This window comes from Rhineura floridana, chromosome 18 (assembly GCF_030035675.1).
Source record: "Rhineura floridana isolate rRhiFlo1 chromosome 18, rRhiFlo1.hap2, whole genome shotgun sequence".
NCBI lineage: Eukaryota > Metazoa > Chordata > Lepidosauria > Squamata > Rhineuridae > Rhineura > Rhineura floridana.
Genome location: NC_084497.1, coordinates 8,772,565 through 8,786,398, shown reverse-complemented (window position 1 = coordinate 8,786,398; position 13,834 = coordinate 8,772,565). Strand labels below are relative to the sequence as shown.

The following is a 13,834-nucleotide window of genomic DNA, read 5'->3' as shown; positions in this document are numbered from 1 at the left end:
ACAGAAATGACTCCACAACAATAATAGATCTCACTGCAGGCAAAGTGTCTATCCAAAGGCCTCAACTTATGCCCGACAGCTAGAGAGCACAATATAGCACAAATGAAATGTGACATTTGAAACGAGATGCAGATTGGCTGAATTTTTTTATGATGGCTCTAAAAACGACATAGAGATCCTCCATTACACTATCTGCCACCTAAAATGTGGACACCGAACATTAATAGGAATCCAGTCCTAGAAACCTTTCTCTTATCAATAAACAGAGTCATTAACAACCACACACAAACTCCTACTCATGACTATCTTTCAAAAGAAGAAAGAATGGCCCTAAGGAACCTTCAGATGAGAAGGTATGTTGTCATCGAGCCTGTGGATAAGGGTGGTCCTGTCGTGGTGCTTAACACTGCTGATGACATAGCAGAAGGTCAAAGACAACTAAAGGATGTAACGTATAGACTTCTTGACAAAGACATCACCACAGAACTCAATATAGAAACCCTTACCAGTAGGAAACTTCTTAAGGAGGAGACTGCTGATCTTCTTGTTAATCCAAATCCCACCCCGGAAGGTTTTACATGCTGCCTAAAATCCACAAAGCCAACAATTCTGGTCGCCCAATTGCCAACAGAGCTACTGAAAAGATTTCTCTGTACATTGACTTAAATTTACAAAACATGGTGCAAAACCTCCCATCATATATTTAAGACACCAATGACTCTTACTTAAAATCAAGTCTTTAAACAAGCAGTATCAATTCCACAACAGTACTATACTAGCTGCTTTAGATGTCACATCTCTTTACAGCAATATACCACATAATGATGGGATTTAAATGAGTTCCTTAACAACAGAGATGGGAACAATCATCCAATAGAGGTTCTCACAACGTTAGCTACACTAGTCCTGACCAGAGCTTGGAAGTAACTAGTTACAAGTAACTAATTATTTGTAATTCATTACTTTTTTGAGTAACGAGTGGGTAATTCCTTTACATTTTGATTGTAATAGAACTAGGAGTAATTTTACTACTTTTGTGGAGTAATTGTAACATTTCCAGAATTACTTTTGGGCATTACTTGGGGTGGGGGAGCAGGGGAAGTCTTCTGCTCCTCTGATTTGTGGATGAAAATCATGTGCCTCAAACTGGGCTTCTGTGCAGCGTCGCTCTTCCCTCATGCTCTGTGGGTGGGTAGGAGGCGACGAGGGAGGTGGTGGAGAGCGAGACGGGGTGGAGTGGAGAAAACAATTATATAAAAAAATGGATAGTGGTGGTGAAGAATGGAGTGGAGGGAAAAAGGATCCAGAGGTCAAGAACATGGATAAAGGAGGAGAAGGAGGCAGCAGCAGAATGGAGATAAAGAACTGTGGAGGTGAAAGATGACAATGTACGTGTGTGTGTGTGTGTGTGTGTGTGTGTGTGTGTGTGTGAGAGAGAGAGAGAGAGAGAGAGAGAGAGAGAATACTGTGTTTGCACTTGGCCTCCACCACCCTCTCTGGCTACTGTTTTAACTTTTTGGCATCTCAAGGGAAAATGTTTGCTTGAGTGAGTGTCCCTTAATTGGTGGCAGGGCAGGGTCTGGGAGGTGGTTAAGTGAGACAGATTATGCTTGCTGGCTGGGGGGTGGTGGCACTTGGTTTGACGTGCAAAGATCTGAGTAGTGACCACCCTTACCAGCGGAGAGACCACCATTGCTATATTATGAATAAAAATAATTATTCTACTACCTCTGTATGTGCGTGTTTATTTTTAATGTTAGGCTACTTAGATGTGCAGCAGCCAAGGCCAGCACCTTGTAGGCTTTTTTTAAAAAGTAACTGAAATGTAATTGTAGTGATTACATTGGAGGAATAGTAAAGTAATCAGTTACTTTCAGAGCAATTGTAATTGTAACGTTAATTACTACTTTTTTGGCCATGTAACCGTAACTGTAATTTATTACTTTTTAAAAGTAATCTTCCAAGCTCTGGTCCTGACTTGCAACAATGTTACTTTCAATGGAGAGCAATACCTGCAACTACAAGGCACAGCTATGGGGACTGGCATGGCTCCATCATATGTGAATCTATTTATGGGTAAACTGGAACAAGAGATCCTCAAAAAGGCCATTAACAAACCATTTATATGGTGGCGATACTCTGATGACATCTTTATGGTCTGGACAAAAGGCAAAGAGAGTTTAGAACAATTTTAAAATTACGTCTACTCTATCAATGCATCTGTTAAGTTTCCATTTAATAGTACAAATGATAGTCCACATATCCTTTTTTTTGATGTCCTTCTCATGATAGAAAAAAACAAAATAGCTACTATTCTATATAGCAATCCCACTGACGCCCACATCTATCTTAACTGGAAATCCTGCCATCCAAAGCATATAAAGAAAAACATTGTGTATAGCTTAGAATACTCTGAGAATCAAACTTATTTGTAACAATGAGGATAAACACCAGAGAAGGATCAGTGAACTTGAAGAACACCTTCTTCTGAGAGGATATCCTCCACATATTATTGATTGCAACATCCACCGAGCCTCCATTCTGTCCAGAGAAAACCTCCATCACAATGAGGTGTCAAAGAACAACGGATTCCATTTGTGGTAGATTCAGCATCTCCTAACTATCACCGAGCAATCAGGGAGAGCTACCCATTGCTGGCAAACTCTGAACATCTTGCTGGAGCCATCAACGAGCCTCCTGTTGTAGCATTTCGCTAATTTGCGCAGACTGTTGGTGAGAGCTGTGCTTAAGCCACCTATCACCAATCCTGGGTCTCACCCTTGTCACTCCAAACGCTGCATCACCTGTGCGTACCTCAGGGAGACAGCTACTTTCAAAAGCACCAGGACAGGCAGAACATATGACATCAAACAGAACATCACCTGCGGGTCCTGCAATATAATGTATGTCATCAAATGCAAAAGACTAGGGTGTCATATCCAATACGTAGGAAAAACTACAACCAACCTATGCACACACTTCAGAAACCACAAATCAGCAAAAAGTGGAGCAACCAGTTGCAAAACATTTCAACATTGAGGCCCACAGTCTGTTGGCTATAACAGCTACAGAGATGCCAACAGACCCAGCAGCACTGACTGAGAGGGAGAACTTTTGGATATATTCTTTGGACACATTGGCAACACATGGCCTGAACCTGGAGGACGGTACCAGCATCACCGAGCTTCTGCAAATGAAGCCCCCCTGAGCATTCCATCCTCAAAGCTCTATAACTGCCACCTTGGTAACAGCATTTGGATGTTCGTTAGTACACACACATACACACGCAAACATATAATGGAAAACAAATGATTGCTCACTATTGAGTGTATCTGAACATGCCAACTTCCTATTGTGAGGGCTCTGCAAAAGAACAACATACACTATCTTGATTGTAGTAAATATGACCTATACAATATAATATGTAAGTATGTATCCTACTCAGTCTATTGGTCTAGTGCTGGAGAATAGTTGTTTTAAATCCTTATAATATGAGCCTTCCCCTCTAGGATGCACACCTTAACGTGGTGAGGGGGTTTGAGAGTGTTGAAGAAGCTGAGAGCAATGGTGTCAGGAGTCTAGACCAAGAGGTTAGACTCCTAGCAGGGGCATCCAAGGCGGAATGGTCAAAGCTGAGACACCAGACTAAGGTGCATCCAAATGCAGAGGAAGGCAATGGTAAACCACCTCTGAATATCTCTTATCATGAAAACCATGAACCGAGTATCCAAAATGCAACACGAGATAGTGCTGGAAGATGAGACCCCCCCAGGTCAGAAGGCACTCAGAAGGTCAGAAGACCGAGCTACTGGGGAAGAACAAAGGACAAGTACGAGTAGTGCTGTGACTAATGATGCAGCTGGGTCAAAGCCGAAAGGAAGCCCAGCGGCTGATGCGCACAGATGCGAAAGGAGAGTCCGGAGTTGTACGACGCACGCAACAGGAACATGGAATGTGAGAAGCAGGAACCAGGGAAAGTTAGAAATTGTCAAGCAAGAAATGGAACGCATCAACATTACAATACTTGGCGTGAGTGAATTAAAATGGACGGGAATGGGACATTTCCAGTCAGGCAACTACAAAATATTTTATGCAGGAAATGAGAAATCAAGAAGAAATGGGGTTGCTTTAATAGTGAGAAGTGATGCAGCGAAAGCAATTAGGAGCTATAACTCAAGGTCTGAGAGAGTTATATCAGTGAGATTAAATGGGAAACATATTAACCATCATCCAAGTCTATGCTCCAATGGCAAACGCAGAAGAAGAGGAATTGGAGAGATTTTATGCAGAAGTACAGGAAGAAATTGATCACACACCAAAACAAGATGTGCTGATAATCATGGGGGACTGGAATGCTAAAGTAGGGAACAGAGAAAAACTAGGAATTGTGGGGAAATGGAGCTTAGGAGATAGAAACGAAGTAGGAGAAAGACTTATTGAATTCTGTGAAGCCAATGATTTGGTTCTTGCAAACACGTTTTTTGAGCAACCAAAAAGACGACTGTACACGTGGACATCACCAGACGGTCAATATAGGAATCAAATCGATTATATAATTGGAAGCAGAAGATGGAGAAGTTCCATACTTCCTACGAAAACAAGACCAGGAGCAGACTGGGGTACAGATCAGGAACTGGTAATATCAAAAATAGGAGTAAAACTAAAGAAGAAGAACAAAGCAATCATAATGCCCAAACCACAATTTAAATAACATCCCAGAAGAATATAAAGATCAAATAAGGAACAGATTTGAGGCTTTAAACTTAGTTGACAGAGAACCAGAAGAATTATGGACTGAAGTCAGAGACATTATCAGGGAAGAATGCAAAAAGACAATACCTCTCGTTAAAAAGAGAGAAAGACCTCAATGGATGAATGAAGAAACTCTTCAAAGAGAAGGAAAACAAAAGCAAAAGGAGACAGAAACACAGTTAGAACCCTAAATGCAACAATACACCGACTAGTATGTAGGGACAAGGAGAACTATTACAATAGTTATTGTATAGAAATAGAAGAGGACAACAAAAAGGAAAGAACAAGAGCCCTATTCCAAAAGATTAGAGAAATGAAACGGAAATTTAAACCAAGAGTAGGGATGTTGAATAATCAAGAGGGGAACACACTGACTGACTGAGATGAAATAAAAGGAAGATGGAAGCAATACACTGAAGAACTTTGTAAACGAGATTCAAGGATGACAGATTCATTCATGGAGGAACCGTATGATGAAGAACCAGAAATTTTAGAATGTGAGGTGAAAGCTGCTCTTAAAATACTTGGAAGAAACAAATCACCAGGAACAGATGGCATACCAATAGAGTTGCTACAAGCTACTGAGACTGAATCTGTCCAAATTTTGATAGAAATTTGTCAACAAATATGGAAAACTAAACAATGGTGCACAGACTGGAAGCATTCAGTCTACATCCCAATTCCAAAGAAAGGGGATCCCAGAGAATGCAGTAATTATTGAACCATTGCCTTAATATCCCATGCAAGTAAAGTAATGCTCAAGATTCTACAACAAAGGCTCTTGCCATATATGGAGCGAGAAATGCCAGACGTCCAAGCTGGATTTAGAAAGCGAAGAGGCACCAGAGATCATATTGCAAACATACATTGGATAATGGAACGGAGCAAGGAATTTCAGAAGAAAATCACCCTGTGCTTTATATATTACAGCAAAGCCCTTGAGTATGTAGATCATGGAAAACTATGGAATGCTTTAAAAGAAATGGGGGTGCCACAGCATCTGATTGTCCTGATGCACAACCTACACTCTGGACATGAGGCTACTGCAATGACAGAATATGGAGAAAATATTGATATTAATATTGATGTTTTGAAATATTGATATTTTAAAAGGAAATATCAATAAATGAAAGGAAATATCGATAAAATTGTACTTAGTATCAATATTTTAGAGGTGGATATTTTTAAATAAACAACTCAATTTTTGAAAATAGCAGAAGTAAATTACTACATAAAAATCAGATCCACAACGATAGAGAATCAACAGATTAATGGAAACTCTGGTATCAAATCCAAATTGGGCAAAATTCTAGCACATCTCTACCTGCCAGACAATAATGTGGCAACATTGAGAAAGCATCACAGAATGACTTATAAAGTGGAATGATGTGCAGACAGTCCAGGATAAATCTACCACAAGTACACTATTATTGCATCAATTGCACATTGCATAATACACCCGGGGGGGGGGATTAAACAGTCTGGAGGGGACTTAAACCAGAATTTAGGTGGAGCAGAACTCAAGGCAGGGCAGACAGAACAATGGAACGAAGCAGAAGAAATTCATTGGTCCCTAGATTATATAATCGGTAAAATAGATTTCTGGGCACTCCAGCAAGCCGGCATCCTTAGGAAATGGGTGTGGTGGAAAGCACATTGAATTGGAATATCCGAGATGGAGAGAGTTGCTCACATTTCCCCAGGAGGAAGATGAGATAAAGGGGGAAGGGAGATTAGACAGACAGACAGACAGTTTTGAAAGCAACAAACAGAACTTCACCCATGCTTACTCTGGATCCCCATAAGGATTCCGTTAATCACCTAAAAATATATGCATGTAATTGTGATTAACAAAACAGGTTTTTATTATATTAACAAAATGTTCCGGCTTCCGCCTTCATCAGCTGCTAACACACAAATGCTGTTACCAAGGTGGCAGTTATAGAGCTTTGAGGATGGATTGCTCAGTGGGGCTTCCTTTGCAGAAGCCAAGTGATGCTGGTACTGTCCTCCAGGTTCAGGCCATGTGGTGCCAATGTGTCCAGAGAGTAAATCCAAAAGTTCTCCCTTTTAGTCAATGCTGCTGGGTCTGTTGGCATCTCTGTAGCTGTTATAGAAAAGTCCAACAGGCTGTGGCCCTCAATGTTGAAATGTTTTGCAACTGGTTGCTCCAATTTTTGTCAAGATTGCTGATTTGTGGTTTCTGAAGTGTGTGCTTAGGTCAGTTGTAGTTTTTCCTATGTATTCCAATACGTCTTGGTGTTTTGCATTTGATGACATAAATTATATTGCAGGACCTGCAGGTGATGTTCTGTTTGATGTCATATGTTCTGCCTGTCCTGGTGCTTTTGAAAGTAGCTGTCTCCCTGAGGTACGCACAGGTAATGCAGCGTTTGGAGTGACAAGGATGAGACCCAGGATTGGTGATAGGTGGCTTAAGCACAGCTCTCGCTAAGAGTCTGCGCAAATTAGGAGGCTGGCGAAATGCTACAACAGGAGGCTCGTTGATGGCTCTAGCAAGATGTTCAGAGTTTGCCAGCAATGGGTAGCTCTCCCTGATTGCTCGGTTATAGTTAGGAGATGCTGAATCTACCACAAATGGAATCCGTTGTTCTTTGACACCTCAGTATGATGGAGGTTTTCTCTGGACAGAATGGAGGCTCGGTGGATGTTGCAATCAATAATATGTGGAGGATATCCTCTCAGAAGAAGGTGTTCTTCAAGTTCACTGATCCTTCTCTGGTGTTTATCCTCATTGTTACAAATAAGTTTGATTCTCAGAGTATTCTAAGCTATATATGCTTTGGATGGCAGGATTTCCAGTTAAGATAGATGTGGGCATCAGTGGGATTGCTATATAGAACAGTAGCTATTTTGTTTTTTTCTATCATGAGAAGGACATCAAGAAAAGGGATGTGTGGACTATCATTTGTACTATTCACTGGAAACTTAATAGATGCATTGACGTAATTTTAAAATTGTTCTAAACTCTCTTTGCCTTTTGTCCAGACCATAAAGATGTCATCAGAGTATCGCCACCATATAAGTGGTTTGTTAATGGCCTTTTTGAGGATCTCTTGTTCCAGTTTACCCATAAATAGATTCACACATGATGGAGCCATGCCAGTCCCCATAGCTGTGCCTTGTAGTTGCAGGTAGCGTTCTCCACTGAAAGTAACGTTGTTGCAAGTCGGAACTAGTGTAGCTAACGTTATGATAACCTCTGCTGGAGGTTCCCATCTCTGTTGTTAAGGAACTCATTTAAATCCCATCATTATGTGGTATATTGGTGTAAAGAGATGTGACATCTAAAGCAGCTAGTATAGTATTGTTGTGGAGTTAACACTGATATATGATATTTTAATTATATCTTTTGGTTGTTTTAAATTATGTTTAAGTGTTAGTTTTAAATGTATATTAAAATTATGGTAATCATTTCAGTAACTCAAGCTAGTACCCCACTCAACCCACTTTTGTGTTTCAGGTGTTGTTAAGGTTGGGTTTTCATCCTTTGAAGACCCCTGCGGTGCGGGACCAGGCCAAAGGGGGCCCATCTAGTCCAGCATGCTGTCCTCACAGTGGCCAACCAGGTGACCATGATGGGAAGCCCTCATGTAGGACCTGAATGCAGCAGCAGCAACTCTCCCCCAGCTGTGGTTCTCATGCGGCAGCAGCGAGCAAAGCTCCTGTCCTGATGGTAGTGTAGCCCCCATCGCTGCCAGGCTCACGATGCCGGCCCTTCCCCAGCAGGAACCTAGGAGCCTGCCTTATATGGAGTCAGCTCAGTATTCCCTGCACTGGCTGGCAGTAGCTCTGCGGGGTTTCAGGCCAGAGTCTTTCTCCAGCCCTTCCTGGAGATGCAGTCGGGGATTGAACCTGGGACCTCCTGCATGCAGAGCAGAAGATCTAAGTACTGAGCTCCGGCCCCATCAGTGTGGATCACTGACAGCTGCTGCGATGTTAGGATCCTCTGCCTTCTGCGTGAAAATCAAGCATGTCAACAATGCCAACCAGTGCACATTCCTTGTGTGTGAGCCTATGACTCCATCCAGCATGATCATGACATGGGCGAGCCACATCAGCAGCAATGTAGGCATGTCCCCCCCCCCAATTTTACTCCAGGGGCTGACACTGGGCCTGACAACAAATTTCAGGCCTAAGTTTCTCAGCAGAGAGACTTTGGTCTTGTGCGTGGAGGTGGCGACGGGGAACCTTTTTTTGCCCCAAGGGCCGCATTCCCTTCCGGGGCCCACATGCCAGTCATGGGCGGGGCTAGAGGCAAAAGTGGGCAGAGCAACAAATGTAAATTTTACCTTTGTACAATAGGCTCAGTTTTGACACACACTTGCGCACCTCTCTTTGACCTTATATTCAGGCAAGACAGGGGCATGACCGGAGTTCAAGGCCGTATCTCAGCCAGGCGAAAACGCTCAAGGAGGGTGCGAAGCAGGGCCTGTGGGGGGCATGGCCAAGGAAGAGTCCTGGGGGCCAGATAGAAGGGCCTGGAGGGCTACCTTCAGTCTCCCAGCTTCCCACCCCCCACCTCCCTGCTTTCTTATACCTTGACTGGGGGGGGGTCTTCTTATCAGATTCTCCCTCTGCAGAATTAGTTGGCTCTGCCTCCCATTGGCTCTGGTGCACGGGTGTAGTGGTCCAGGGTCTCAGCAGGTCTTCAACCCTTTACTTTTTGGGGGAGCATGGTCCCAATGTCTCCAGCATCCTACGAGCCAATCAGCATGAAAGGGGAGTGTGTTGTCCATTGAGAAGAGACTTCTAAGTCGCTTCCTTGCCCTTTCCTGCTGATTGGAGACAGCATGAAAAGAGGTGAGTCACCAACTGAGAAGACCCTTCTCAGCAGCTAAGACACTCCCCTTTCATGCTGCGTGGCTCCTAGGGACATCTGTTGTGGTGGGAGAAGTTGCACATGGGAAGAACTGAGGAGTGTGCTGATGATAATGGAGAGCAAGTGAGTGAGCGAGGGGTTGTGGCTGTGAGGGGACCTGACCTGACTATCAAGAAGAGACCCTGCACTTCTGAATTTGTCACTACACTACTGCTCTGGTGTCCAGCTTCACCTGCTGTTAGGCTCACTGCTTTCCTCCCCACCAGCACCAAGGAGCACCAGCCACCACTGAGCTATACTCCTCCCTGGCCCTGTTTCACACCTTCCTCGAGTGTTTTTGCCTGGCTCGGATGTGCCACTGAACTCTACTGATTCTTCCTTGCCTGAATGGAGAATACAGAGGGGTGTATGAGTAAGTGTAGAAACTTGCCTACTGTACAAAAGGTAAAATTTGCATCCATGGCCCCATCCATGTTTGTGCCTGGCCCTGCCCCCCACTGGCATGTGGCCCCCAGAACGGGTTGCCCAGAAGGGAATGCAGCCCTTGGGCTGGAAAAGGTCCCCGATCTCTGCCGTACGGGCCAGAAGCTTGAGGCTCCCTAGAGGCGGAATCCAGGCTTCCTACGCAATACTACGTGTGACACGGATATTGGAATTGTTGTTGATCAGAAGCTGAATATGAGCCAACAGTGCAATGTGGCTGCAAAAAAGGCAAATGCTGTTTTAGGCTGCATTAACAGAAGTGTAGTTTCCAAATCATGTGACGTATTAGTTCCCCTCTGTTCAGCACTGGTTAGGCTTCATCTTGAGTACTGCGTCCAGTTCTGGACACTGCACTTTAAGAAGGATGCCGACAAACACAGAGGAAGGCAACGAGGATGATCAGCAGACTGGAAACAAAGCCCTATGAGGAGAGACTGAAAGAAGTGGGCATGTTTAGCCTGGAAAAGAGAAGACTGGGGGGAGATAGGATAGTACTCTTCAAGTCTTTGAAAGGTTGTCACATGGAGAAGGGCCGGGATCTCTTCTCGGTTGTCCCAAAGTGCAGGACACAGAAGAATGGGCTCAAGTGACAGGAAGACAGATTTTGGATGAACATCAGGAAAAACTTCCTAACTGTTAGAGTGGTACGGCAATAGAACCCATGACCTTAGGAGGTGGTGGGCTCTCCAACACTGGAGGCATCCAAGAGGCAGCTGGACAGCCACCTGTCGGGGAAGCTTTAACTTGGATTCCTGCATTGAGCAGGGGGTTGGACTTGATGGCCTTAGAGGCCCCTTCCAACTCTCCTACTCTATGATTCTACGATTCTATGGGCCTGCCTCCCATACCTTGTGACTGGAATGTGTAGCCAGGAAGGTTGCCCACAGAGACAGCGGAGACGAGAGTCCAGGTCAAAAGCCTCCAGGCCGTCGCCATCGTGGACAAAGATGCTCTTTGCGGTGCAGGCTGTGTTGGACCAGGCCACGGGGATCTGTTCCAACATTGCTTTCCCTGAGCCACCACGCTTGTCTAGAGAGGTGTCCCTGGTTCCTCGGTGGCCATCCTCAGCCACTGGGCGCTCTCCTGAAGGCAACGGGGACGGTGCGGGAGGCGTCGCGGTGCGTCGGATCGGGCCTTTGTCGCTCAGCATATGCCAGCAGGACGCCGTGACATTGCTCTGTCGGAGGGGGGAGAAAGGCAGCGTTACGGGCAGAAGTGGGGAACGGAAGGAAGAGGAGACTTGGGGGGAGAGTTGGACACATTCTGTCTCTCTGTGGAGCTGCACTGGTGGCCAGGTGCCCGTTGGCAGCTGATGGGGCTGAAGGCAGGGCGTCCCAAGAGCAAGAGGAGCCTGCAGAGGTGAGTAATCCTACCTTTGTCATCACCACCCTCCCTGGCCAAGATCTGCAAGGGCAACCCATAGCTTAGTGGCACATTCAGAAGTTCAGAGTCCCTTCATGTTAGTCACAGCCATGTCCCCCCCCTTTTTTTGTTGTTGCTGGCGGGTTGAGAATGAGATCCTTGTTAAGGCCTTCTCCCGCAACAGACATCCCTAGGGGCCAATCAGCATGAAAGGGGGGAGTGTTAGCTGCTGAGGAGAGTCTTCCCAGTGGCTGACTCACCTCCTTTCACTCTGATCGGCTCCAATCACCAGGAAAGGACAAGGAAACACGTGAGAAGACTCTTCTCAGTGGCTAATTGGCTCATTGGGTCCTGGAGACATTAGGGACCCTGGTCCTCAAAAAGCAAGGGATCTAAGACCTGCGGTGACCCTGGATGACTACACCCCTGATAGGAACCCTGAGACTATGGAAAAGGAAGCTGGCAGTGAAGAGATGGTGTGAGGCAGGGAGGGAGAAAGGGAGACAGAAGGAAAAGAAAGGGACCTTTTTCCCTGAACCTTGCTGCCTGAAGCCAGCATTTTCTTGCACGTCTCCCCGACTTTACAGCAGCTCCAAGCAGCTGATTCCTGACAGCGTCCCAGCTGTGACCCGCCTCCTCTCAGGGCTCAAGGCTCGCCATTGCCCCAGTCTTTTGGCCCTCAGAGTGACATCCACCACTTCCGCCCCAGCACGATGTTACCCTTCAGGAAATCCCAAAGAGCCTCCCTGCGAGCCCCCTCCCTCTAACCCCCTGCCCTGCTTCCCAGGGCCCTCGGCCTCCTTGTGCACACTTTGGGACTGCAATGTGGGAAGACGCCAGGAAGGTTTCTGAACAGCAGAGCCAAAATGTGCTTGTTTGAGAGCAAGCAGAGAGCGGGAAAGGAGGGAGAGCGGCTGTTCCTAATTTTGCCACTGGGTTTGCCGACAACTCAGTCGTGTTGGCTCCAGATCCAGCTGGAGAGGACAGAAATGGAAAGCAGATGCGCTGTTACTTTGGCCTAAAGGGGTCCCCTCTTTGAGTGCAAAGCAAACAAGGGCATTTGCAGCAAGGGCTTTATATATCCAAGCCTTTGATTGCAGACTGGGGAGCTCTGATCTGCAGTTAGGTCAACATTACCATTATTAATAACGGACATGACTAACTTAGGCCTGTTAATTTTTAAATCCTCATGAAAATTCTCCAGCATTTCAGGGCAAATTTCTGCTCGTAAGCACATTTTTGCAGGCCGTTCTGAATCATGAGCACCTTTTTGCAAGCCGTTTCTCACCGTATCATGCCTTTTTGCATGTGATTTTCACTCATATATTCATTTTTATGCATACTTTCCCCTCACAGATGCATTTTTGTAAACATTGGTTGGTTGGCAAACCACACTGCAAAATTTGAATAAGTGCAAATTTCGAAGGATGGCTGTGTGTTCGGTTCTCCTGTTGTTTTGGAAAGTGCAGATTTGTTAGATTCGGCTGAAAATGCAAACTGAATTAAAAGTCTTGCCCATCACTATTAGATATCTAATATCAGTCCGACTCAGAAGAGATCCGCTGAAATCAGTGGACTTCAGTAACTTCTAGTCCATTAAGTTTGATGGGTCTGCTATCCGAGCATGGCTTGGTTGATGATTAGTGATGGGCACATAAGTCAGCTTTAGGGTTGTATTATCAATTAAGTCCTACTCAGAGGAGACTCGTTCAAATTAATGAGTCTAAGTGAGGCTGCAATCGAATGCATGTCTGCTCCGAAGAGCTCCATTCAGTTCCAGGGGAATTATTCCCAGCTAAGTGCATATTGGCTTGCAGCCATGGTCATGCCCATTAACTCCAATGGGTCTACTCTGAGTAGCATTGAATGCCACCCTCAATCTCTCATTTTTCCAGGTTAAGTTCTGTTCTCCATATTTCCACATAAATTTGCATTTTTTTAAAAACAACAAAGGCCTCCTGAAAATTCACCACCATTTTAGTGGCAATTTCTCTTAATATACACGTGTTTGTATGTAATTCCTCATAATATACCCATTTTTGCATCAACTGGCTGAGACAGAGGGCTCATCCAGACGACTGTAAAATGTGTGACATGATCGCTTTGTGTTTTCATTATTTTTCGGTCGCCCATATGATGCCGTGCGTTTTTGCGCATTTTCGCGCAGTTAAATCCACTCCTGCAGTACCGCAAATCGTGCGATTTGCTTTTTTAAACCGGGAATCATCCGCTGTACCTTCAGACACTCGGATGCAATACCGCGGACTTTACAGCTGTGGGCGTTTGATGGGCAGTTCTTGGGCGGTTCCCCATATCCCTTCCCTCATTCTCAGCCAATCACGTATTTCCACTGTTGCGCATGTGCGCGAATGTCCGGGGAAAGCCCGGGAAAAA

The 13,834-nt window shown here is 45.0% G+C and overlaps 1 protein-coding gene across 2 annotated transcripts in view; it reads right to left on the bottom strand.

Moving 5' to 3' along the window:
* Positions 1-13,834, bottom strand: part of ADAMTS10 (ADAM metallopeptidase with thrombospondin type 1 motif 10) — a 67,739-nt gene that overhangs the window by 48,834 nt on the left and 5,071 nt on the right. For both annotated transcript variants that reach the window (XR_009759499.1, XM_061601244.1), the window contains exon 2: positions 10,927-11,255. Coding sequence is in view for 1 of the 2 variants with exons in the window: in XM_061601244.1 (XP_061457228.1) it covers positions 10,927-11,014 (88 nt within the window). In the remaining variant the exon portion in view is untranslated. The remainder of the gene's footprint in view (positions 1-10,926; positions 11,256-13,834) is intronic.